This window comes from Polypterus senegalus, chromosome 1, assembly GCF_016835505.1.
Source record: "Polypterus senegalus isolate Bchr_013 chromosome 1, ASM1683550v1, whole genome shotgun sequence".
In the NCBI taxonomy this organism is placed as follows: domain Eukaryota; kingdom Metazoa; phylum Chordata; class Cladistia; order Polypteriformes; family Polypteridae; genus Polypterus; species Polypterus senegalus.
In genome coordinates, this window is record NC_053154.1 from 211,437,941 (window position 1) to 211,462,846 (window position 24,906).

At 37.5% G+C, this 24,906-nt stretch overlaps 1 protein-coding gene across 3 annotated transcripts in view; it reads left to right on the forward strand.

Moving 5' to 3' along the window:
* LOC120538882 (bone morphogenetic protein receptor type-1A-like) overlaps nt 1-24,906 on the forward strand; it is a 212,796-nt gene that overhangs the window by 137,063 nt on the left and 50,827 nt on the right. For all 3 annotated transcript variants that reach the window (XM_039768467.1, XM_039768482.1, XM_039768475.1), the window contains exon 3: nt 384-636. In XM_039768467.1, coding sequence (XP_039624401.1) covers nt 534-636 — 103 coding nt within the window. In that variant the 5' untranslated portion in view covers nt 384-533. The remainder of the gene's footprint in view (nt 1-383; nt 637-24,906) is intronic.

The following is a 24,906-nucleotide window of genomic DNA, read 5'->3' on the forward strand; positions in this document are numbered from 1 at the left end:
TTTTTCTCTTTTCCTGTGTGTCCAGAATACATTAAATCTGGTGTGCAAGATTTTGTGATATTTTCCTTAGTATTTATACATTTCATTAATAACTTGCAGTCTCCTGCTTATGTGAATTATATGGAGATATTGGTTTTATGCTTTTAATTGTTTTAATCAACTGCTTTGCATTCATTGCCAATGAGTCCTGTATTTTAAAAGTTTTATGGGTCTTTAAAATGATGGCATCTCTTTTCACTTGTGTTGAAGTGTAAGTCTACAGTGTTTGACATGTATGCGTTCTCAGCCTTATGAAAGTGAAAAGAAAAATCTTAACACTGTTGAAATGAAACATACAAATGGGTTTATGTAATACCTAAAAAGTCTACTTTTCTGTTTTACAGATGAATGGACAATCTTTGCAACTTAATTATTTCCGACTATAAAAACCTCCTCTGTTGGAAATTGTTTTAAGTTTTACACAGAAGAAGAATACTTCAAGGAATAATATATACTTTCAAGATCATACATCTTTTGAGATTCCTTGGAGATTAATGGAGTTTTGGACGCATTTTTTTAAAAGTTTGAGAATGATCAGTCATCCCTTCTTTTTTCCACTTATTGGCACTTTATTCTTTTTTATTCTGTCTGCTCAAGGTAAGAATAAATCATTTTTGTTTATACTTACAAATAAGCCATGAGGTTCTACACCACCTGTGAGAAGTTTTAGAACACCTCAGTCATATTTAAGGAAGATGTCATTAAGTGTACAAAATTGTATTCAATTTTTTTGATTCATTAAAATAGCCACCTTTTGGTGGTATAACAGCAAAACTGTGGTAACCTGTTTGATTCAGAATGCTAGTCACTCTGCGCAATTCACCAACTCTTCATCTAGCGAAAGAACTCCAGACCATTGCACTTGACAGTTGAGGTCACACTCTGAAGAACCATCCTTTCACCAACTTGACAGCGTACAAACACTCTACAAGATGACCTGAAGATTTCTAGTTTTGATTCATCGGTCCATAAGACTGCATTCCAGTCTGCAGTAGTTCAAAGCCAGTATTTCAAGGCCCTACTTTGTCCATTAAGGGATGTTTTTTTTTGTTTTTTTTACTACCACTTGCCCTGTGAAGTTTCCTCTTCACAGTAGAAATTGAGACTTGCTTTTTTTGACTACTGCTAAGCAGTGCTTGAAGCTGTTGTGCTTCGAGGTATCTATCATGCCAGTTAGTGACCCTCATAAAGTTGTCTTCTGATTGACTTGTGACTTTGGGTCTTCCAGATCTCGTTCCATCAGAGTTTCTGCCAGTTTCCTGTTGTCTTTGGATTGTTTAGGACACGGTACTTGGATTTTTTTGCAGTTTCCCTAAATGAAAAGTCTACACTTTGAAGAGTAATAATGCTCTCTTTCATTTTATTTAATTGCAATTTTCTTGCCATTATCCATGGAATTTCCAACTTTCTAGAGCATGGGTGCCAAACTCCTGGCCTGGAGGGCCGCAGTGGTTGCTGGTTTTCATTCTACGCCTTTTCTTAATCAGTGACCAGTTTTCACTGCTAATTAAATTCTTCTTCCCTTCATTTTAAAAGCCCTGTTTTAAGGATTCAGTCCTCTGAATTAATTCTTTTCTTCATTAAATGACAGCCAAACAGAAATGAGATCTCAAACAAGCCAACAGATGACCAGCTAAATTGGGGCTTCAAACTCCAACCAATTTCACTCCAATAATTTTCTTAATGAGAAGCTGATTCTTGCTGTTAATTAAACTCATTATTTAATTCCATGGCTTGTTGCTGCTCTCATTCTGCCATAGCAGACATTTCTAAAACTGTTGATTTTCTGTTTTCAAAGAACACCATCAAAATGTTTTGCTGAGCTGAGAGATCAACCTTACTTTATTTTCAGATAGTGTGTGATGGGCACAGATGAGCTGGTCATGTGGTTGGCTTGTTTTGTGTCTCAATATTGTTTGGCTAAGGGTCAAGTTAATTAAAGTTAAGGCAAAAGAAGTTAATTAACAGCAAAAACTGGTCACTAAATAAGATGGTGGTTAGAATGAAAACCTGCAGCCACTGCAGCCCTCCAGGACCGGAGTTTGACACCTGTATTCTAGAGTGTAGAGGATGTATTAACACAGTCTGTTCCAAGTTGGTTTTAAGACGGTCAGTAGGGTGCAAAATTCATCATTCTGTAACATAAATTAATTAAAATATAAATAAATCACATGCATATTTTTCCCAGAAAGTAATATGTCATCATCCATTTGGATGGATGGATGGATGAATGAAAGTCACCATGTAAATATAATTTGATTGTAAGAGCTTCATGCTTTGCTTTTGTCTTATTTTATTTACTTTTATTTATTATGTTACAGTTCTGTTTTATTTTCTTGATATTATCTTGCCATTATTTGTTATTCCAAACATGAAATGTGTTGCATATTTTGTAAGTGTAACTTGAAATCTATTTTATTTTTATTTAATGGAGCTATATCTTTAGAAAAACATGGCATAAAATTGAATTGATATTTGATATGTTTTGCTCGGGTTTTCTGGGATTCTTTAATTCTGGGCTTCAGAAAATAGTTGATTGTTTTTGGAGGGTATTGGATTTTTCCTCTGCTTATTGGAATAGGAAATGTATTGTTTATTAATTCAGATTGATAAGTGATCTTAAAACCAATACATAGCTACACATTCTTTACATAGTATTTCATTCTGCATCTCTATTTTAGTTAAAAAAAAAAAACCCACCCAAGTCAGACAGCTGTTTTTGCCTCATATTGTGAAGTTGGTGATTGACTTGCAATTTTCAGTTAGACTGTTGATTTTATAACGCAGAATATGTTCACCTGAGTGCATGTGCAGTACTGAAAGATCAATTTGAATGGACAATGTTGAAGAAAATGTCTGCTTTATGGAGGTACTTTAAAGTATCTGAAAATGGTAAAATTGTTATCCGACTTTTGTAAAGAAAAGTTAAACATAAGTAATAGCTCTCTTGTGGATACATCATTTTGCTGAAAACATTGGCTTTAACAAGCTGCAAAACTGCATCAGATCTATCTTAACCATCAGTTATATTGTTTGAAAAGAAGCAGCAGTATGAAGATAACAGTCATCAGAAATTAAAGGGCACTATGTGTAAAATAATGGAGTTCATCGTTTTGAATGGCCATTACTTTTCTGATTTGGAAAGATTCTGTAATTTATCAATTGGGTACATAATATATTCTACAGGGAATTCTTTCCAAAACAGGGAATTGCCTAAAATGTATACCCCTGTGTTATGTCATATGCAAGAACTCCTCATAAGTAATACCTCCCAAATAAGTTTTCCAACAAACACTTGGAGCTCTAATCTGAGTGAATTGTCATTTTGTGCTTAATTGCTCAGTCAATTGACTCAGCTTCACATACTCACACACTTTCTGGCTCACATACTTGCACTCCTTGTGGCATTGTAAACTGGAACATTCTTAATAGCAAAGTGCATGTTATTAAATTAAATAAAAACTACAGTGGTGTGAAAAACTATTTGCCCCCTTCCTGATTTCTTATTCTTTTGATTGTTTGTCACACAAAATGTTTCTGATCATCAAACACATTTAACCATTAGTCAAATATAACACAAGTAAACACAAAATGCAGTTTTTAAATGATGGTTTTATTATTTAGGAGAAAAAATCCAAACCTACATGGCCCTGTGTGAAAAGTAATTGCCCCTTGTTAAAAATAACCTAACTGTGGTGTATCACACCTGAGTTCAATTTCCGTAGCCACCCCCAGGCCTGATTACTGCCACACCTGTTTCAATCAAGAAATCACTTCAATAGGAGCTGCCTGACACAGAGAAGTAGACCAAAAGCACCTCAAAAGCTAGACATCATGCCAAGATCCAAAGAAATTCAGGAACAAATGAGAACAGAAGTAATTGAGATCTATCAGTCTGGTAAAGGTTATAAAGCCATTTCTAAAGCTTTGGGACTCCAGCGAACCACAGTGAGAGCCATTATCCACAAATGGCAAAAACATGGAACAGTGGTGAACCTTCCCAGGAGTGGCCAGCCGACCAAAATTACCCAAGAGCAGAGAAGACTCATCCGAGAGGTCACAAAAGACCCCAGGACAACGTCTAAAGAACTGCAGGCCTCACTTGCCTCAATTTAGGTCAGTGTTCATGACTCCACCATAAAGAGACTGGCTAAAAACGGCCTGCATGGCAGATTTCCAAGACGCAAACCACTGTTAAGCAAAAAGAACATTAGGGCTCGTCTCAATTTTTGCCCTTGAAGCATCTCATTGATTGCCAAGACTTTTGGGAAAATACCTTGTGGACTGATGAGACAAAAGTTGAACTTTTTGGAAGGCAAATGTCCCGTTACATCTGGCGTAAAAGGAACACAGCATTTCAGAAAAAGAACATCATACCAACAGTAAAATATGGTGGTGGTAGTGTGATGGTCTGGGGTTGTTTTGCTGCTTCAGGACCTGGAAGGCTTGCTGTGATAGATGGGACCATGAATTCTACTGTCTACCAAAAAATCCTGAAGGAGAATGTCCGGCCATCTGTTCGTCAACTCAAGCTGAAGCGATCTTGGGTGCTGCAATAGGACAATGACCCAAAACACACCAGCAAATCCACCTCTGAATGGCTGAAGAAAAACAAAATGAAGACTTTGGAGTGGCCTAGTCAAAGTCCTGACCTGAGTCCAATTGAGATGCTATGGCATGACCTTAAAAATGCGGTTCATGCTAGAAAACCCTCAAATAAAGCTGAATTACAACAATTCTGCAAAGATGAGTGGGCCAAAATTCCTCCAGAGCGCTGTAAAAGACTCATTGCAAGTTATCGCAAACGCTTGATTGCAGTTATTGCTGCTAAGGGTGGCCCAACCAGTTATTAGGTTCAGGGGCAATTACTTTTTCACACAGGGCCAAGTAGGTTTGGATTTTTTTTTCTCCCTAAATAATAAAAACCATCATTTAAAACTGCATTTTGTGTTTACTTGTGTTATATTTGACTAATGGTTAAATGTGTTTGATGATCAGAAACATTTTGTGTGACAAACATGCAAAAGAATAAGAATACAGGAAGGGGGCAAATAGTTTTTCACACCACTGTAGAATATATCGAAAGCAAAGGAGTATCCATTTCTGCCTAGCTTACATTGTTTGGCTTATACTATCTTGTTTATAGTAAATAAAATGTTTTCCGAATGCAGCAGGAATGATATTTTAGCAGTCTGAAGAAAAAGAGGTGGTCATTTTATGTGTTGTCCACATGCTCACTGTTGGCTTCAGAGTGTACAATCGCAGGTCAGTCAAACAAAGGGCTGTAATGTGATTTAAAGGCTAGGTAGAAAAGCGTGTTCTTTATGTTGCAGTAGTCTTCAAAAGGAGAAGCACGAGTTAGGTGCATATGCTGTAGACTTTGTTGGCAACCGTCAATGCAAACCAATGGAAACTTTTGGAAAATGCACACAATCTATTGTCAGTTCCAGCACTTATGAAGGCCTAAGCCAGAGCAATTGATGGTGCGGGGGTGAAGCATGTTTTTTGTTTCTGGTTTTTTTTCCCTCTTTTCATCATAAAATTCTCCATGCGGTGATCCTGAAATAACTGTAAACTATTTTTGCTTTTAATTTAGTGCCATGCAGTCTGTAAATTTCTGGTAAATCTGTTCATCCAGATGCTTTAATTTATCCCGTTTAATCCTGTTGATGATGAATGACCAAAGGATTTTACCTGTGTTTTACGTATTATTTTTACCCCAGTGAAACAGGACAAGGTCATAGACAACAATAAAGTTCCTAGGCACTAAAAGCAATATCAAGAATCATTTTCCCCAAACACCCAGTTTACTTTGGTTATATTTATAGTATTCTTCAAGGGTGGTAATGATTTAGTCATATGGAGTTCACAGAATAAACCGGTTGCGGCCTTAAATGAATGTATGTCGCCAAATATACTTGGCTCCGGCGTGCTTCCAAATTGCACTGGAAACCGGCTTTAGCTGGTTGCGGTGTTCAATGAATGTACTTTGCCGAATATACTTGGCTCTGGTCTTCTGGCAAATTGCAGTGGGAACCAACTATAGTCGGTTCCAGCAGTTTAAGAGTTAAGAGAAATTAGTGCACTGTGCTTTTACAGTGACTTGTATAAAAGTTTAATGCAGTGCTGTGAAAAAGTATTTGCCCCTTCCTGATTTCTTATTTTTTTGCATGTTTGTCACACTTAAATGTTTCAGATCATCAAACAAATGTAAATATTAGACAAAGATAACCCAAGTAAACACAAAATGCAGTTTTTAAGTGATGATTTTATTTATTAAGTAAAAAACACTATCAAAACCTACATGGCCCTATGTGAAAAAGTAATTGCCCCCTAAACCTAATAACTGGTTGTGCCACTCTTCACAGCAACAACAACTGCAGCCAAGCATTTGCAATAACTGGCAATGAGTTTTTCACATCGCTGTGGAATAATTTTGGCCCACTGTTCTTTGCAGAATTGTTTAAAATTTAGCCATATTGGAGGGTTTCCAAGCTTTTTTAAGGTCATGCCGTAGCATCTCAATTGGATTCAAGTCCGGACTTTGACTAGGCCACTTCAAAACCTTCATTTTGGGTTTTTTTAAGCCATTTAGAGGTGGACTTGCTGGTGTGTTTTGGATCATTGTCCTGCTGCAGAACCCAAGTGTACTTCAGCATGAAGTCGCAAACTGATGGCCAGACATTCTTCTTCAGGATTTTTTGGTAGAGAGCAGAATTCATGGTTCCATCAAGCATCACAGCAAGTCGTCCGTGCAGCAAAGCAGTCCCAGACCATCACACTGCCACCACCATATTTGACAATTGGTATGATGATCTTTTTCTGAAATGCTGTTACTTTTATGCCAGATGTAACAGGACGCACACCTTCCAAAAAGTTCAGCTTATTTTTTGTCAATCCACAGAATATTTTTCCAAAAGTCATGGGGATCATCAAGATGTTTTTTGGCAAAAGTGAGATGACCCTTTATGTTTTTTTTGGTCTGTAATGGTTTTCGCCTTGGAACTCTGCCATGAATGTCACTTTTACCTTAACTGAGGCAAGTGAGGCCTGCAGTTCTTTATATATATATACCTCATGGATGAGTTGTCACTGCACTCTTGGGGTAATTTTAGTAGGTTGGCCACTCCTGGCAAGGTTCACCACTATTCCATGTTTACTCCAGTTCTGGTTAATGGCTCTCACAGTGGTTTGCTGGAGTCCCAAAGCTGATAAATACTTTATTAATCCCAAGGGGAAATTCACATACTCCAGCAGCACACTGATAAAAAAAAATTAAATTAAAGAGTGATAAAAATGCAGATTAAACAGACAATAACTTTGTATAATGTTAACGTTTACCCATCTCAAGACCCCTCCTCCCCCCCGGGTGGAATTGAAGAGTCGTGTATTGTGGGGGCGGAACGATCTCCTCAGTCTGTCAGTGGAGCAGGGCAGTGACAGCAGTCTGTTGCTGAAGCTGCTTCTCTGTCTGGAGATGATACTGTTCAGTGGATGCAGTGGATTCTCCATGATTGACAGGAGCCTGCTGAGCACCCGTCACTCTGCCACGGATGTCAAGCTGTCCAGCTGTCAAATTACTTTATTCTCATCTTTTCCGGAATTTTTTTAGATCGTGGAATGATGTCTTCCTTTTTGGGATCTTTTGGCCGGCTTCACTTTGTCTGACAGGTTTTATTTAAGTGATCTCTTGATTCAACAGGTCTGGCAGTAATCAAGCCTGGGTGTGGCTAGTGGAATTGAAGTCAGCTTTCCAAAAAATGTGATTAACGACAGTTACTTCATGATTTAACAAGGGGGGCAATTACTTTTTCACATAGGGCCAGGGTAGGTTTGGATAGTTTTTTTTTCCTTAATAAATACCACCCTGTAACTCTGTGTTAGGATATAGCGGGTTGGATGATGACTGACTAATAAATAAAATCATCACGTAAAAACTGCATTTTGTGCTTACTTGGGTTATCTTTGTCTAATACTTAAATTTGTTTGATGATGTGAAACATTCAAGTGTGACAAACATGCATAAAAATAAGAAATCAGGGAGGGGGCAAATACTTTTCCCAGTACTGTAAATATTTTCAAATAGTAATTTATAATAAAGAAGCCTAACTTACTGAATACTGTTTGGGTTTGTTATACTTTTTGTTAAAAGTTAAGTTTTTCCCCATACCTTCCTTTTAACTTTTTATTTTTCTTTTGGATTTACACTAATGTTAGAGCCAAATTCTAGTTGATCAGTGCCTACAGAATGCATGTGAACATTATAGCAGTCAAATGATTGTGTTGATTGAAAAGTTCTGCGCTGTGCATAACAGGGAGCAAGCTGTTCAAGAGTGTTTCTTTTTTTTATATATATTACGAAACAATAATACTGTAATTAATGCTGCTGGAGATGCAGAGGACATTGTGGGGCTGGACAGCTACTGAGCACTGTGCTTTCAGATGGCATAGTGCATTATACAAATGAAACATCTGAGCGAGAAGAGGAAGTCCTGGGGGGAAAAAGGGTGGAAGGAGCATGAGGAACAGGTTTGAGTGTTGAATTTGTTGGAATGGAAGCGCTTTTGCTTGGTAATGGAGCACTGGAGTTACATGGGGTGACTATAGCACAGCTGCAGATGATAAGGAGCAGCACAGTGTGTACAAACAGCATGGAGTGAACAAGTGAGTAGAGGGGAGCAAGAGTGAATTAGTTGTGTGCTTCTGGGCTATAACACTGAAGCAGAAGACTATATAGAGCGGTTAGACGAGTCCGAGTGTGATTAAAGTTAAGGCGATCACAGAGCTACTTTTTATGTCGGCGTCTCCAGGTAGTAGGTTTTGACCACCTGAGGAGCCTGTCTCTCGGGGCATTACACTGTTATTTCCATAACACACCAGTTGAAAAACACTTGTGTAGAGGCGAATTATAATTAAGTTTTTGATGGTTACGAACAATTAAGGATAGTTAGACATAAGTTTTAATGCTCATTTAACACTTGAGTCCCAGAAGCTACAAAAATAAGTTGTAATCCCAGACCACCTTAAATTCCTACGCACCTCCTCGTCAGCGTCTTTGTCTTGCAAATGTGTCAATCGCCACTGGCAGCAGGCTGCCTGCTCACTCATCTCCCCACCTTCTCAACACCACCTTGTTCAAATGACATAGCAATTTCAAATAATGACGTTTTCATGCATGGATTTGTGTGTGCATGCGCGAGAGATGCAGAGACAGATTTAATGTCATTGAAGTAGTTACTGGAATATAAAAAACACTTTCACAAAAGGTATAACTAAACAAGTGTGCTTTAATTCAAGAATAAAACTGAACAAAAAAAATTTAAATGACAACAAGGTACCAAGACGAAATGATTCACCAGCTTTCGTGTGTCTGCTTATATCCCTTCAGTGATATCTTTTACAGGTAGTAAAAATTTACACCGGGTGTTACAGACTGAAATCAAATGTTTGTGTTTATTATGTAACAGCAGTTCACTGCTCAAAACAGGAATAACCCGGACTCGAACTCACAACCTCTTGATTACAAGGCAACAGTTCTTACCTCTGCACCAGCCAAACAGACATGTCAGCTGATATTTGGGCTTGGGTTTGTACTCATTGACAGCAACATATAAATTTAATATTTTTGGGGGGTGTATTCTTGAATAAAAGCATACTTGTTTTGTTATACCTTTTGTGAAAGTGTTTATTTGATATTTGGACTTAAGTCTTCACACATTATACAGTTCACACCTGCATTTTTTCATTATTACAGTAAGATGAAACATTTTCTGTTTTAGTTGTGTTCAACATTTCTTGCTTTGCATTTCCTGTCATCCTACATTAACCCAGATCGTTGTAGACACTGAGCACACATGAAATGTTTATATCCCAAATAATGATATATTATTTACCCTATACAATTCTAAACACCTCACTGCCAGATAACCTTCACCGTCTGAGTTGACTTCAGATGCCTCGGTGGGAGAACGAGTGAGCAGGCTGCCAGTGCCTATCGACACATTTGCAAGACAAAGACGCTGATGAGGAGGTGCGTAGGAATTTAAGGTGGCCAGGGATTACGACTCTTTTCATAGGCTTCAGGGATTCTAGTACTTGTTTTTTCAATTAAATCAGTCTTAAGCAGTTCCTTTAAAGTCAACAGTTGTTTCAGTCATTTCATTTTTATTTTGACATGTCTATGTGTCATATGCTATGCCAATTTGATAATTAATACATTTGCCTTGTTTCCTTTTTGTTGTCTTTTACCCTTTAGGAAGGCATTCATATCCAGGTTGTACCTGCTCAAGTAGTATTTTGTTATAATTTCAGGTTGTTGTTTAAGTTTAAACTTTGCCATTATTTTTTTTATTCCTCTGTTGATTATACATTAAATTTGTGATTTGGTGTGTATTTACTTCGTGATTTATGTATCACTTTCATAATTAGCTTTTGATGTCAGGTGCAATTTATCGTGATTGATTACATACCTTTAAGAGATTAGTTAATTTTTTTAATTGATTCCCAGCCCTAGTGTTTAGTAAAAAAAAAAAATGAAATAAAAACCTAAAAAAAAAACTTGCAGTAGTTTCATTTAAACAATGCATTTGCTGACCATGATAAGATTATTCTGAGTACTGCTGCTGAGTATGTAATACGTATCCTGCCGCTCCACAATTCTAATTTCATGTGCCAGATGTGAATGCATAGGCCCATGGCAAGTTTGAAAAAAACAAAAAAGAAAATTTTAAAAGTACCCCATAACAGTTAATATACACATGAAACCCTGTGCCTGCAATAATAATAACAAAATATTTACTATTTACAGAGCTTTCTGTATTTTTAATGGAAGAAAAAAGTGCAGAACATCTGTGCAGATAGATCTGTGTAATGCCCCAGCTTCCTGCAGCCTTAGGCACTGTCCATTTCGAGAGAGATTTATAGTCATAATCGACATGGGCTAAGATCAATGAGGGCACACAACAAGAAGTGCAAAGTGCTTTTGTTAAAAGCCAACAGTGTCGACAAAAACTGTTTTACGGCTCAAATAAGAATCTTCAATAAATATTCCTTTAACCTTAAATGTTCCTTTAAACAGTGCAGTGCATGAAGTTTAAAAATCCAATAAGTAAAGAAAGGCAATGATCGGTTAAAATCAAGGGTAAAATCACAGAATTGGATTCCTTTCTCTTCTTTTCCAATGTGTGCTTGTGCTTTCTTTTTCTCTCTGTTGTCTCACCCTGCTCACCCGTCCTGCATACTTAGCATAGCTGAGACACTGGCAAAGCACTCCTCAAACTGGGTACTGTCCCAATCGCCTTCTGTCTTTGTCCACTGTGAGACACCATCCTTGGCTTTCTCATCCTGCCACCTCTGCCAGTACCTTGAGGACCTCTTGAACATTTCGGTCACACCAAACTCTGAAACAGAAAAAACATGCCAGTTTTGTGAATGCTGCTGCACTATGTGGCATTTATGCTGAACAAAACGCAACTTCAATAAATGTTGTGTGGCACAACCAATTGGTGAACTCTGTGACTAAAACTATTTTTTTTTCTTTTTGCAAGATTGTGGCCATTATTCCTTAATTGTTTTTTTTTTTACGGTGAGGTGGTGCATAGCTGTGGTCATATTTTTGGTCATGGTAATTGGTCTAGCATAGTTTGCAAAAGCTTCTCTAGCCCTCAGGGACACTTTATTTATTTATTTATTTATTTTATATATATATAAAATAAAAAGTAGCATTTTTATAATCCAATCCAAGTATAAACTACTTCTCAAACATTTCTGTGATTTTTGCAAAAGTCATAACTCTTTGTACTATTGTAAGGGATTATCTTCTTTCTGCTACTCCCATTAGGGGTTGCCACAGCAGATCATCTTCTTCCATATCTTTCTGTCCTCTGCATCTTGTTCTGTTACACCCATCACCTGCATGTCCTCTCTCTCACCACATCCATAAAGCTTCTCTGAGGCCTTCCTCTTTTTTTCTTCCCTGACAGCTCTATCCTCAGCATCCTTCTCCCAATATACTCTCTCCTCTGCACATGTCCAAACCAACGCAATCTCGCCTCTCTGACTTTGTCTCCCAACTGTCCAACTTGAGCTGAACCTCTAATGTACTCATTTCTAATCCTATCCATCCTTGTCACGCCCAGTGCAAATCTTAGCATCTTTAACTCTGCCACCTCTAGCTGTGTCTCCTGCTTTCAAGTCAGTGCCACCGTCTCCAACCCATATAACATAGCTAGTATCACTACCGTCCTGTAGACCTTCCCTTTCACTCTTGCTGATATCTGTCTGTCACAAATCTCTCCTGACACTCTTCCCTACCCATTCCACCCTGACTGCATTCTTTTTCACCTCTCTTCCACAATTCCCCATTACACTGTACTGTTGATCCTAAGTATTTAAACTCATCCACCTTGCATCCTCACCATTCCACTGACCTCCCTCTCATTTACACACATGTATTACGTCTTGTTCCTACTGACCTTCATTCCTGTCCTCTCTAGATCTTATCTCCTCCTCTCCAGGGTCTCCTCAACCTGCTCCCTACTATCGCTACAGATCACAATGTCATCAGCAAACATTATAGTCCATGGGGACTCCTGTCTAATCTCATCTGTCAACCTGTCCATCACAATTGCAAATAAGAAAGGGCTCCGAGCCGATGTAATCCCACCTCCACCTTGAATGCATCCGTCACTCCTACCGCAGACTTCACCACAGTCACACTTCCCTTCCCTCATACATATCCTGTAAGGGATTATCTAAGCTTCAAAATACTGGGGAAGCTGCTGCATTAAACACATAAATGCAAATAGAAATAAAATATATTTAAGCTTATAATGAGAGTAATTCTGTCTGTAAAGTTAGGGTTTTGTATTTAATTAAAATGGTATTGAACAATAAAGCAAGTATATCTTTAATACTAAAATTCAGAATAGTTTATGTTGCTATTGACCTGGTTAACACACATAACACTTGATATTAATATCTCATGTGTGAGAAACCCAGAAATATGCGGCTCATTTTCATGTTTAATTGTGGTCTTGATAAGATATTTCAAGGTTGACTGCATTGTCCAGTTATGTAGCTATATTAATTGAATTGATATTCCATTTTCATACCTGAGCAATCTATCAAGGAAGAATCTATTTTGGCAAAGGCACTCATACACACCCAGTCTTGCTCTGATGAGTGCCAATTCAGAGTTGCCAGTTATCTCAACAGTAAAATTTTGCTTATTTGTAGCTCATTATAGATGATACTAATAATGTCATGAAAAAAAAAAACTTAAAAAGACCCCATAATTCAAGTGCCCACAACAGTCATATAATAATGAGGAGTGACTGGTGGCAATAGAGTGACTGCCTAATAGTGAAAGGATACCCAGCATTCACGTTAGGATGAATGTATCTAAACAAGAAGAAAGTTATGCAGTTTTGTAGAACATTTTCTTATGTCAAAATTGTGTGAAAACACACGTGGTAAGGTGCCAGTGCTGCAGGTAGAGAGTACAAATGTGGTTTTTTTTAGTAATGACTGAGGGAGTGCCATTAAGTAATTACACATACTGTTTTGGTTGCATTTCTAATGCATTGCCCCCAATGACTCCGTATTAACAAAAATAAGCTGCAGGGCTAGACATAGACAGTAAATGGCTTTTTAAACAGACCTAGTTTAGATAGTCTTTTTCAATATCAATGAAATTATTTGAGAAACAAGAGAATTGTTTATTGAATACTATTGTACCTTTCATTTATAAGGAAGTAATTCCTGAAGCTTTTCTTTCTTTCCAGCCGTTTTGATTTTACTCTTATTCTGTGTTAACAGGTTTTGCTGTTAGCGTAATTTTCTATGAAGCATCGACTGTGCTATAGTTTACCACTTGAGTGTCCAAAATAATCTTTTCTGGTTATTCTGACTTTCATTTTTCCTTCAAAACATTTGTATACTGAATTTAGGAATGTAAATTCTACTTTAAAATGGTTTATTTTTCTTTTATCTAACAAAATAAACATTATATCTAATTATTATTAATCAGTATTCCATCTCTAATGATAACTATCTAAAAATACCAGCTGGATTTAGTTTAAGCTTGAAACTCTTGTCATTTTGGCTAGCTGCAAATCCGAGAAGTGTCCCTCTGCCGTTGAGTTCATAAGCTCACACCCCCTGTTATTTGTTCCAGCAAAATGTGTCAATTTACTTACTGATTGGAGAGCATCAGTACATCTGTTTCCAGACATCTTCATTTAGGTTGTCTAAGAAGTTTTCATTATTTGTTTACTTAGACAAAATCATCTTTGATTCAGATTTCATGGTAACGTTTCAAGGCAATCAATCAATCAACATTTATTTATATAGCACATTTTCATACAAAAAATGTAGCTCAAAGTGCTTTACAAAATGAATAGAAAAATAGAAGACACAATAAAAAATAAACATAAGTCAACATTAATTAACATAGAATAAGTAAGGTCCGATGGCCAGGGTGGACAGAAAAAAAAAAAAACTCCAAATGCTGGAGAAAAAAAAAAATCTGTAGGGGTTCCAGACCAAGATACCGCCCAGTCCCCTCTGGGCAATCTACCTAACATAAATGAAACAGTCCTCTTTGTATTTAGGGTTTTCATGGAAGGACCTGATGATGATGGTCGCGTAGACTTCTGGCTTTCAGTCCATCAATGTTGGTACATCATGATGCTTTGAGTAGAAAGAAACCGGAAAAAGAAACAGAAGAGAGAGTAGGGGTCAGTACAGATTTTGGAGCCACTGTGAATAGTTATTATGATGAATTGAACATACAGAGTATCAGGATTAAGTTAAAGTGAAGTTATAAAAAGGCCATGTTAAAGTAATGTGTTTTCAGCAGTTTTTTAAAGTGGTCTACTGTATTTGCCTGGCGAATTCCTATTGGCAGGCTATTCCAGATTTTAGGTGCATAACAGCAGAAGGCCGCCTCACCACTTTTAAGTTTAGCTTTTGGAATTATAAGGAGACACTCATTTGAAGATCTAAGGTTACGATTTGGAATATAACGTGTCAGGCATTCCGATATATAAGATGGAGCGAGATTATTTAAGGCTTTATAAACCATAAGCAGTATTTTAAAGTCAATCCTGAATGACACAGGCAACCAGTGTAGTGACATCAAAACTGGAGAAATGTGTTCAGATTTTCTTTTCCAGTTAGGATTCTAGCAGCTGCATTCTGCACTCGTTGCAAGTGATTTATGTCTTTTTTGGGTAGTCCTGAGAGGAGTGCGTTACAGTAATCTAGTCTACTGAAAACAAAAGCGTGAATTAATTTCTCAGCATCTTTCAATGATATAAGAGGTCTAACTTTTGCTATGTTTCTTAAGTGAAAAAATGCTGTCCTAGTGATCTGATTAATATGAGATTTAAAATTCAGATTACAGTCAACAGTTACCCCTAAATTTTTTTACTTCCGTCTTAACTTTTAATCCTAATGCATCAAGTTTATTTCTGATAACCTCATTGAATCCATTATTGCCAATTACTAAAATTTCAGTTTTCTTTATTTAGTTTGAGAAAATTACTATTCATCCATTCAGAAATACCAGTAAGACATTGTGTTAGTGTATCGAAAGAGTCGGAGTCATCAGGTGCTATTGATAAGTACAGCTGTGTGTCATCAGCATAGCTGTGGTAACTCACGCTGTAACCTGAGATAATCTGACCTAACGGAAGCATATAGATTGAGAAAAGCAGCGGACCCAGGATAGAGCCTTGTGGAACACCATATCGGATATCATGTGTCTTTGAGATTTGATTACCACAACTCACAAAGAATTTTCTCCCTGCCAGGTAGGATTCAAACCAATTTAAGACACTGCCAGAGAGGCCCACCCATTGACTAAGGCGATTTCTAAGAATATTGTGATCAATGGTGTCAAATGCAGCACTCAGATCTAAGAGGATGAGAACAGATAAATGGCCTCTGTCTGCATTTACCCGCAAGTCATTTACTACTTTAACGAGTGCAGTTTCTGTGCTGTGATTTGTTCTGAAGCCTGACTGAAATTTATCAAGAATAGCATGTTTGTTGAGGTGGTCATTTAATTGCAATGACTGCCTTCTCTAGAATTTTACTTAAGTAGGGCAGGTTGGAGATGGGTCTAAAAATTTTCAAAAGCAGAGGGGTCAAGATTATTTTTCTTGAGCAGGGGTTTAACTACAGCAGTCTTAAGACAGTCTGGAAAGACCCCCATATCTAATGACGAATTAACTATGTCCAGAATATTGTCAATCAGCACGCCTGATATTTCTTTGAAAAACCTTGTTGGTAATGGGTCAAGGATGCAGGTGGAGGGTTTCAGTTGAGAGATTATTCTATGTAATTCAGGTAAATCTATCCTGGTGAAAGCATTTAATTTGTTTATAATGAAGTACCGGGGCTTTGGAGGTTCTGCAGTGTTGAGGAGATATACTATGTTATCTCTAATATCATTAATTTTTTGATTGAACAATACAGCAATGTTCTCACAGGTTTAACTGGAAGTATTCAGGGGGCATTCCTTTGTGTTACCTGGGTTTAACAGACGATCAAAGCCCATAGCTTTTTCTGTTTTTCAACTGATGCTGTATTGACACTATTATTATTTTATGTAATTAATGAAAGTGTATCATGTAAGTCCCCATTTTAATATGTAAGGATTTCTTATTTTATGCTAACTGCTTCTTTCATTAGTTGCTTGCTCCTTTTGAAAGACCTATCCAAGGTTATTTGCATTTCCAATATTTCTTTTTGATCCTCTATCCAATATGATGCTCTCTGGCAACCTTTTCTTGTGATCTTTTGCAAACTGAATGACTGCTGCAGTTTGACTTTGTTCTTTGCACTTTGTATTTGCGGAAACCCCAAGTAGGAAGCTATTGAGTGAATTGTTGGCACTCTGCCTTCCTGGATACATCAACTGTTTCCTGTTTAAAATTGTTGGAAGGTCATTAATGAATAATAACCGTCAAACACTAATTCTCCGGAAATTTTAAGTCATTTGGAACTTTTATTAAGTAGCCATTACAAATTCAAGATATTAAATGTAAAATTCACATTATTTCAGGGCTTAAGGTGCAGCTGAAAAATCTCCTGAGTGTAATTTTATAGCTTTTGTTTTGTTTACTGTGTTTAGCAGTAATCGGAAGTGTCTGAAGCCTAATTATACTTCTTGTAGAACAGATAAACAAATGCAAAGGTGAGAAGCCCTGATCCTGTACCATAGTATTGGCAGGTTTTCTTTTTTTAGGTTAGTCGATGTTTACATTTTACATTTACATTACGGTGTCACTTCTTCCTAATGTCTATGTCATGTTTGACATGTTTCAGATCACTATCATATGCTCATGAATATTACGTCCTTGAACAGGAAACTCGTGTTTTTGTTTGGGTAGCTGTTTTGGCTTTCTATGCAATGGGAGAAAGAGACAGATAATCCTTTTCCATTTCAAATACGAGCTGCCTAATGGAGGCCGTTGTGTGTTTAGTTTCCCTTTTATTAGCAGCATAAGAATCCAGCTGGTGTGTGCCTCTGTAGACTGCAAAGTACAGAAACAAAGATCTTTTAAGGCTGATTTATACTTCTATTTATATATTTATATTTATACTGATTACTGAAGGCCCTTGGAGATTTTATAGAACACATAACTTCCACTAAAACTCACGACTTTAATGTTAAAGCTCTCATTACATTAATGTTGTGGTGCTCTGTTATCTGGTGAAGGACATAATGGTGCATGTGATCAATTTCTCAAAGCATTTTCAAATGGTTAACCTGCATTTGTCCACATTTTAGCTGTGATTCATGCTACAATAGAAGCCTTCGGAAGTATAATAGGACCAGTCAAGGTCATCACAACAGGAGTAGCTTAAAGGTCACAAGATTTTTGATTACATAATCATTGATGAGATATGTGAGCTCCCTGATAAATTGGCAATTGATTCCATGGGTCTTTTTACTTTTGTCTCATTGTGTTGTAAGCAAAGAGTCCAGTGAAGATTTTAGTCTTTATGTTAACAAGCACCTTGTTTTCTTCAAATGTGAGTTTGGGGGAAGCTAGATAAGAGTTTACCATGCTTGACTATGCCCATGTCTTCAATGTGTTATATGCTTCGTTTTCCTTGGAGATTCTGTGAGTGAGTGTCATGGTCAAATAGTGACACGCCTTCAAATAACCACAGTTGTACCATTCTCAGTTGTGTCATGTGAGCTTAGATTGCAGTAGTGACAACAGAATTAAGACAAAATTCATTAAATAATGTAAACTTCACAAATCTGATGCCCATCTGAGACCTTATGCCTCCTTGAGAAAAGTTTTGATTTTAACAGATCTATTATAAAGCAGGAACAAATAAAGAGGTGAGACCTGAAGTTGAGACCAGACAGGGCAAGTCCGGGTGATACAGAGGAACAAGAAAGACTAAAATCAAGCAAAAATACAGTTTAAAAATATATTCACTGATTTTGGACTTGGACTGTCTTCTTCATGGCTTTCAAGCAGATGCCAGATTAAGGGAATGACATAAAATAAACAGAGGTACTGTAACTGGAGTTTGGCAGGAAAGTACGCCTGAACTTTTAATAGTTTTCAGCATAGGTTTTAAGTTATACATTTTATTATACAATTTTATTACCTTAACACACTGCAATTCCCCTCAAAGATGCTGGAATCCTTCTATTTAAGAGGGAGATTTCTCCATGTCCCCTAAACTTAAAAATTTTAAGACTTGAGCTAATAAAAGAACACTATTTTTAAGCATTAGTACATTGCATAGTTTAAAGGCTATATACCAATTATCAAAATGTAGGTAATAAATGGCCTACTATGGCTTCAAGGCCATTCTCATAAAGTGTACTTTCAAGTTTCAAACATCCCATTGTATATTAATATTTAACATTTCAAATTGATTTGCGCCGTAAATGTAACCAAGTCTGTATTCTTTCCAGGTTTCTCTGTAGTGATTTGGCAGATTCTAAATTATCTGCCATTCTGCTTAGTTTAGTATGATCTGCAGAATTAACATGCTGGTTATTTGTATTGTCAGGAAGATCATATAATGACTTGCTATATCACTTAGCTGAGCATGTCTTAGTACTTATGAAGAAGTTTTTACATCTCAGTTTATACTGGCTTTCTTTGGTGTTAGTGTACTTTGTATTGACCCCTATTCTGTTGAGGGTGGTGGAAACCCGTCTTAGAGACTAATGACGTTCAAAGACAAAGTGTTTGATACCTCGTGATCCTTTGGATTTGCAAAAGGTTCAGTGAATGATGTTTTACTTTGTACTTTTTATCAATCTAATATCACTGTACTCATACTCTTTTGGCCCCATTTATTGGAATCTCGTAAATAATGATCAAGTAAAGCTCAAAGTTCGTGCGGCAGAATATTTAAAAGGGACTGGTTGGAAAATACAAAAAAGTTGTAAAAGTTTACAATGTCTGGAGGTAAATCAGTAAGTGATTAAAATCTTATACAAGAGACAAGAAGGGATTGCGCTGGTGGAACTCTTTAGGCAGTTGTTTCTCAGTGAAGAAATGAAGGTGTTTTCTGTAGAAAACAGTACCCAATATACTCATGGTGCTCAGGTACTAGTCAGATTTTGTCATCTTTGTGGTCATGCAAGGTTTTTAGAACAATTTAGTCGAACAGGTCATTTGGCCCATCAAAGCTCTCTGTTCTAAAATAACATTAAATCTAGTTTTAAAATTCCCTACTGTCTACCACACTACTTGGTAGCTTATTCCATGTGTCTATGGCTCTCTGTGTAATGAAAAACTTCCTAATGTTTGTGCAAAATTTACCTTTAACAAGTTCCAGTTTTTTGTTGAACTCATTTTAAAACAACAGTCTTGATCCACCATACTAATTCCCCATCATAATTTAAACACTTCAGTCATGTCTCCACTTAATCTTCCTTTAAAAGGGAAAAGTCTCAGCTTTTTTAGTCTTCCCTCATAATTCATTCCCTGCAGCTCTGGAGTCAGCCTAGTCAGTCTTCTCTGGACTTTTTCTAGTGCTGCTATGTCCTTTTTTTTTTCTTCTTTTCCTCATTCAGTTTTATCTGCCACAAATGCTTAAGCCTGTATGCTGTGCAACTGCCTCTGTAATGATTGAACACATTCTAGATTATTTGATAATCCTCCTATCTTGGTGTCAACTATAAACTTAACAATCTTATAATTTATATTCTCATTCAGTCATTTACATGGGTTTGTGTCCCCCCTGTGTGGTAGCGCTTTGGGTAGTGAGAAAAGTGCTATGTAAATGTAATGAATTATTATTATTATTATTTATATGTTAAAACTGGCAGTGGCCCTAGCACTGACCCCTGTGGAACACCACTGTTAATGTCAGCTAATTCTGATAGGATTCCTTCACCATAACCCTCAACATTTTGTGTCTGAGCCAGTTGTGCACCCATTTACACATTACGCCCTGAGCTCCTACTTCTTTAAGTTTGACATCCAACCTCTCATGTGGCATCTTAAGTGCTTGCTGAAAGTCCATATCATTGATATCCTACACTCCACTTAGATCATATCCTTTTGTTGGTTCCTCATAGAATTCCAGCATGTTGTTAAAACACGACCTCCCCCTTCTAAACCCATGCTAACTGTTCAGTAAAACTGTTACTTACTTTATTTTGCTCAATCTTATTATTAATTACTTCCTATTTTACTATTGTATATTGAAAGAATCTTTTTGGGTCCTCTTTCAGCCTCCCTAATTTCCTCTTCAATGGTTGCCCTCAAGTTCTCATACACTGTACAATTGACATTGGAGATTTTATTCTTATACCTCATATACAGCTATGTTTTAATTTGTAGCTTCCTTTTTAACTCTTTATTAAAAACAGATAGGAATATTATTCGTGAATAAATCAACTCAAACCTTAAACAACTTATAATATTTTGCTCCCCATAAAAATATATCCTGTCTAAATTATACAAGTTAGAAATAAAGTAAACGTTAAAAGAACAAACATTCAAATTTCTTTACTCTTATGTAATTTTATATAAAAAATAAACTTAGATTTTAAATATCCCAAAAGATTTTGCTCTCCATAAAAATATATCCTGTCAAATTCAAATATGAACATGCTGCATAACAAAACCTGGAAATATAAATAAAATGTGTTCCTTTCAGCAATAACAAATCAAATCATTCAGTTGTCTTTGCTCTTATGTCATTTTAGAGCTGGACGCCTGGCATCTTTTTTTGGCCACAGGTTCGTTTCTGTTTGGTGTGAGGTTCTGTGTTGTGGAGATTCTCAGGATGGATTGCAGGTGCTCATCAGTGAGGTGACTCCTGTGTGCTGTTTTGTTAGTCTTTATCACTGAGAAGAGCTTCTCACACAGATATGTGCTACCAAACATGCACAAGGTTCGAGCCGCATGTAGACGGACTTTTTTTGTTCTTCAAAGTCACCAAAGCGCGGCAAACTCAGTGCGCCAGTTTATCAGCAAAGTGCGATTTGGGAACACCGTAGTGACGACTTGGTTTAACATTACTTGGCAACAGGGAAAGTGGGGCAAATTGCACTGGTGCATTTGTGTCTCCCATAAAAGCAGCTTCACTTGAAATCACTTTGTGATTGTGCACGGGTTAAAACGTCCGCTGAAGTGTCAGATTCTTATTTAATTATGCTGCTTTCTGTATCTTCTGCATTGCATTCAGGTTACCCTGATGTTTTATCTCATAGTGCCGTCTTAGATTAAATTCTGTAATTACAGCCACATTAGCTCCACAAATGAGACACACGGGTTCAGTAAACATATACTCAGCCTCCCATCGGTTTTAAAGGCTCTATTTTCAGAATCAACTTTTCTCTTCAGCATCGTGTGAGCTAGCTTCGCAATAACTTGTTCGGCAAGGCGGCTGAAGCGCTGCATTATGGGATCTGTAGTTTATTGTGTTACCAGCGCTTCATATACCCGGGCTTTAATAACAATAATACAGTATATAAAATGATCTTGCGGGCCGGATATAATTACACCGGCCGGATGTGGCCCTGCCCTTGAGTTTGACACATATGGACTAAATAGAACTTGAAAAGATATATTTTTTCAAATGTGATCGCAATTCAAATAGAGTTGACGCAAGACTACAGCCTGCATCCTCCCTCGCTGTTACTTTTTACCGCTCATCTAATGAATACACTGAGTATGGCTTTACCAAAACAATCATTGATGGTGAATAAAGTATCCATTATTCGAGTATGTAGATCGGCATATATATATATATATATATATATATATATACCCCAGCGATCGCAGCGAGAAGTAGTGTGTTAAAAAGCTAGAAAAGAAAAGGGAACATTTTAAAAATAACGTAACATGACTGTCAATATACAGTATTTGTTTTGTGAGTGTTACTGAGTGTTGCTGTCATCAAGGATTTGATTATCATTATTTCTTTCAATCAGGTTCGTATTTGTAGGATGTGTTGTGTTCAAGTTACATTCCGTGTTTGTCAATCGCTGTAAAGATGACAGGTTTCATTCATCGATTCGCTTCTTACTGCATCAATAAACAGCTCGCTTCTTCTTTATCTGAGACCTGACACACTGCATGCACGGGTTTTTTACACTGTCTTCCTTTAGCGGACATTGACTTTTTCCACCGTGTGCTTTGTTTCCGCAGTAGCTGGATTTATGAATATGCTTATCAGACGCTTCATATTTTTGCTGCCTTTTCAATTGTGTAATTCGGTTTTGTTCAGCTTTGGAACTGTTGCTTTTATCTGTGCACTGCCAGTTCACGGAGCCGCCGTGTACATGCATCGGTTCCCAGCTGTGCTGGTGCCATCTCGTGCTATGTCCATGGCTGTATTTAATGTTACCTTAGTCCTGGCACTTAAAACTTTCTCTCGCAGTTTCGCTGAGTTTGTGTCAAACACCACCCTGACCATCTCATCTTCCTCTCCATAAACACAGTCCTTCACCCGTGAATATTTAGTGGGAGTTTGCTATTGGATTGCCGCTGACGGACGGCCTTATATGGGCAGGCACTAAATTACAAACGCCAGCAGCAGCCTGTCTATGAACTTAATTTAAAGTGTAGGTTTACATCGTGCTTTGTTTCAAGTAGCAGAACTCATGAATATGGTTGTATATGTCACTCGCCGCTTCTTATTGTTTCGCTGCCTTCTCAATTATATAATGCATGTTTTCTTCAGCGATTTTTCGAGGTCTTCCTGGTTTTCTATGTACTGCGTGATTATGTGGGAGGCGTGATGATGTCACACTAAACTCCCCCACGGCGTTCAAGCTCATCTCCATTACAGTAAATGGAGAAAAACAGCTTCCAGTTATGACCATTACGCGTAGAATTTCGATATAAAACCTGCCCAACTTTTGTAAGGAAGCTGTAAGGAATGAACCTGCCAAATTTCAGCCTTCCACCCACACGGGAAGTTGGAGAATGAGTGAGTGAGTGAGTGAGGGCTTTGCCTTTTATTAGTATAGATAGTAAGAATAAGAGCCGCTCACTTCTCAAAACGAACTCGTCTGGCGTCGAACCCATGAAGTTTTGTTTACCAGTGAACAGTTGATAATGTTGTGCCACCGAAGCATTCGTAGCAAATGCGTGTCAATATCACACCCTAACGCGAATTTTTCTGCAGATATATTTTTTAATAAAAACGCACTTGTTCTGTTATACTTGTACCTTTTGTGAAAGTGTTTCTTTGATATTTGTTATTCAGGCTTCACACGTCATACACTTCATGTCTACATTTTGTCAATTATTACTAAAACATGAAAAACATTTGTTTTTAACAATGTGTTTACATAGATCATTGTAGACACGGAACACACATGAAATGGAAGTGTTCCAAATAACGATGTAGTATTTATAAAGGTGTCATTTTGCTTGACTTCTCACTCTATACAACTCTAAGCAACTGACACGCAGGTAAACAGACTTGAGCTGAGAAAACTGTGTGGCGTGGGGAGATGTGATAGCAGGCTACTTGCTGTTTGCTTCTTATCAACACATTTACAGGACAAAAGACGCTGACGAAGATTTGCGAAGCGATTTAAGGTGGGATGGATCTATGAGTTTTTTCGTTGGCTCTGGTAATTCTAGTGTTAACTGTTTAAATTTGGATTGCAGAAATGACAGACTACCCTTATATATGTGATTTGTTCCAATATGAACAGTGACTGCTGGATTCACCTCCACTCTGGCCAAGAACCTATGAACTCTTCAAGTGACATCTCCCACCTGTGCCACCCGGAAGGCAACACACTGTGTGAAACTCTGTCTCTGGAGCAAACCTGTACTTCATTCCCCCTAATGATTGAGTCCCCAACCATCACTCACTCTCTCTGGTAACTGGTTTTGAGGTGGACCATTGGGGCTCCTGATGTCTACCAGCCACCTCAGAATCTTCAAAGACACCGTCCAGCTCCACAAGGACCTGAGAACGGTTTGACACTTCCAATTCTGGGGTTGATGCCTCTGGACAATGTGTACAGTGGAACCTCGGTTCACGACCATAATTCGTTCCAGAACTTTGGTCGTAAACCGAAGTTGGTCGTGAACAAGCAGTTTCCCCCATAGGATTTTATGTAAATACTATTAATCCGTTCCAGACCGTACAAACTGTATGTAAATATGTAAAAATATGTACAGATTAAGCACAAATATAGTTAATTACACCATAGAATCCACAGTGTAATAGTAAACTAATGTAAAAACATTGAATAACACTGACACAAAACACCCAGGCTCCCTGCTCAGCTACAGGAGCTGGCTCGCTCACGCGCTCTCTCTCTGTGTAGCGCGAGCGCACGAACACACACACACACACCTATCTGTCCCCCCAATCCCTTCCCTGTCAGCTGCCCGGCTC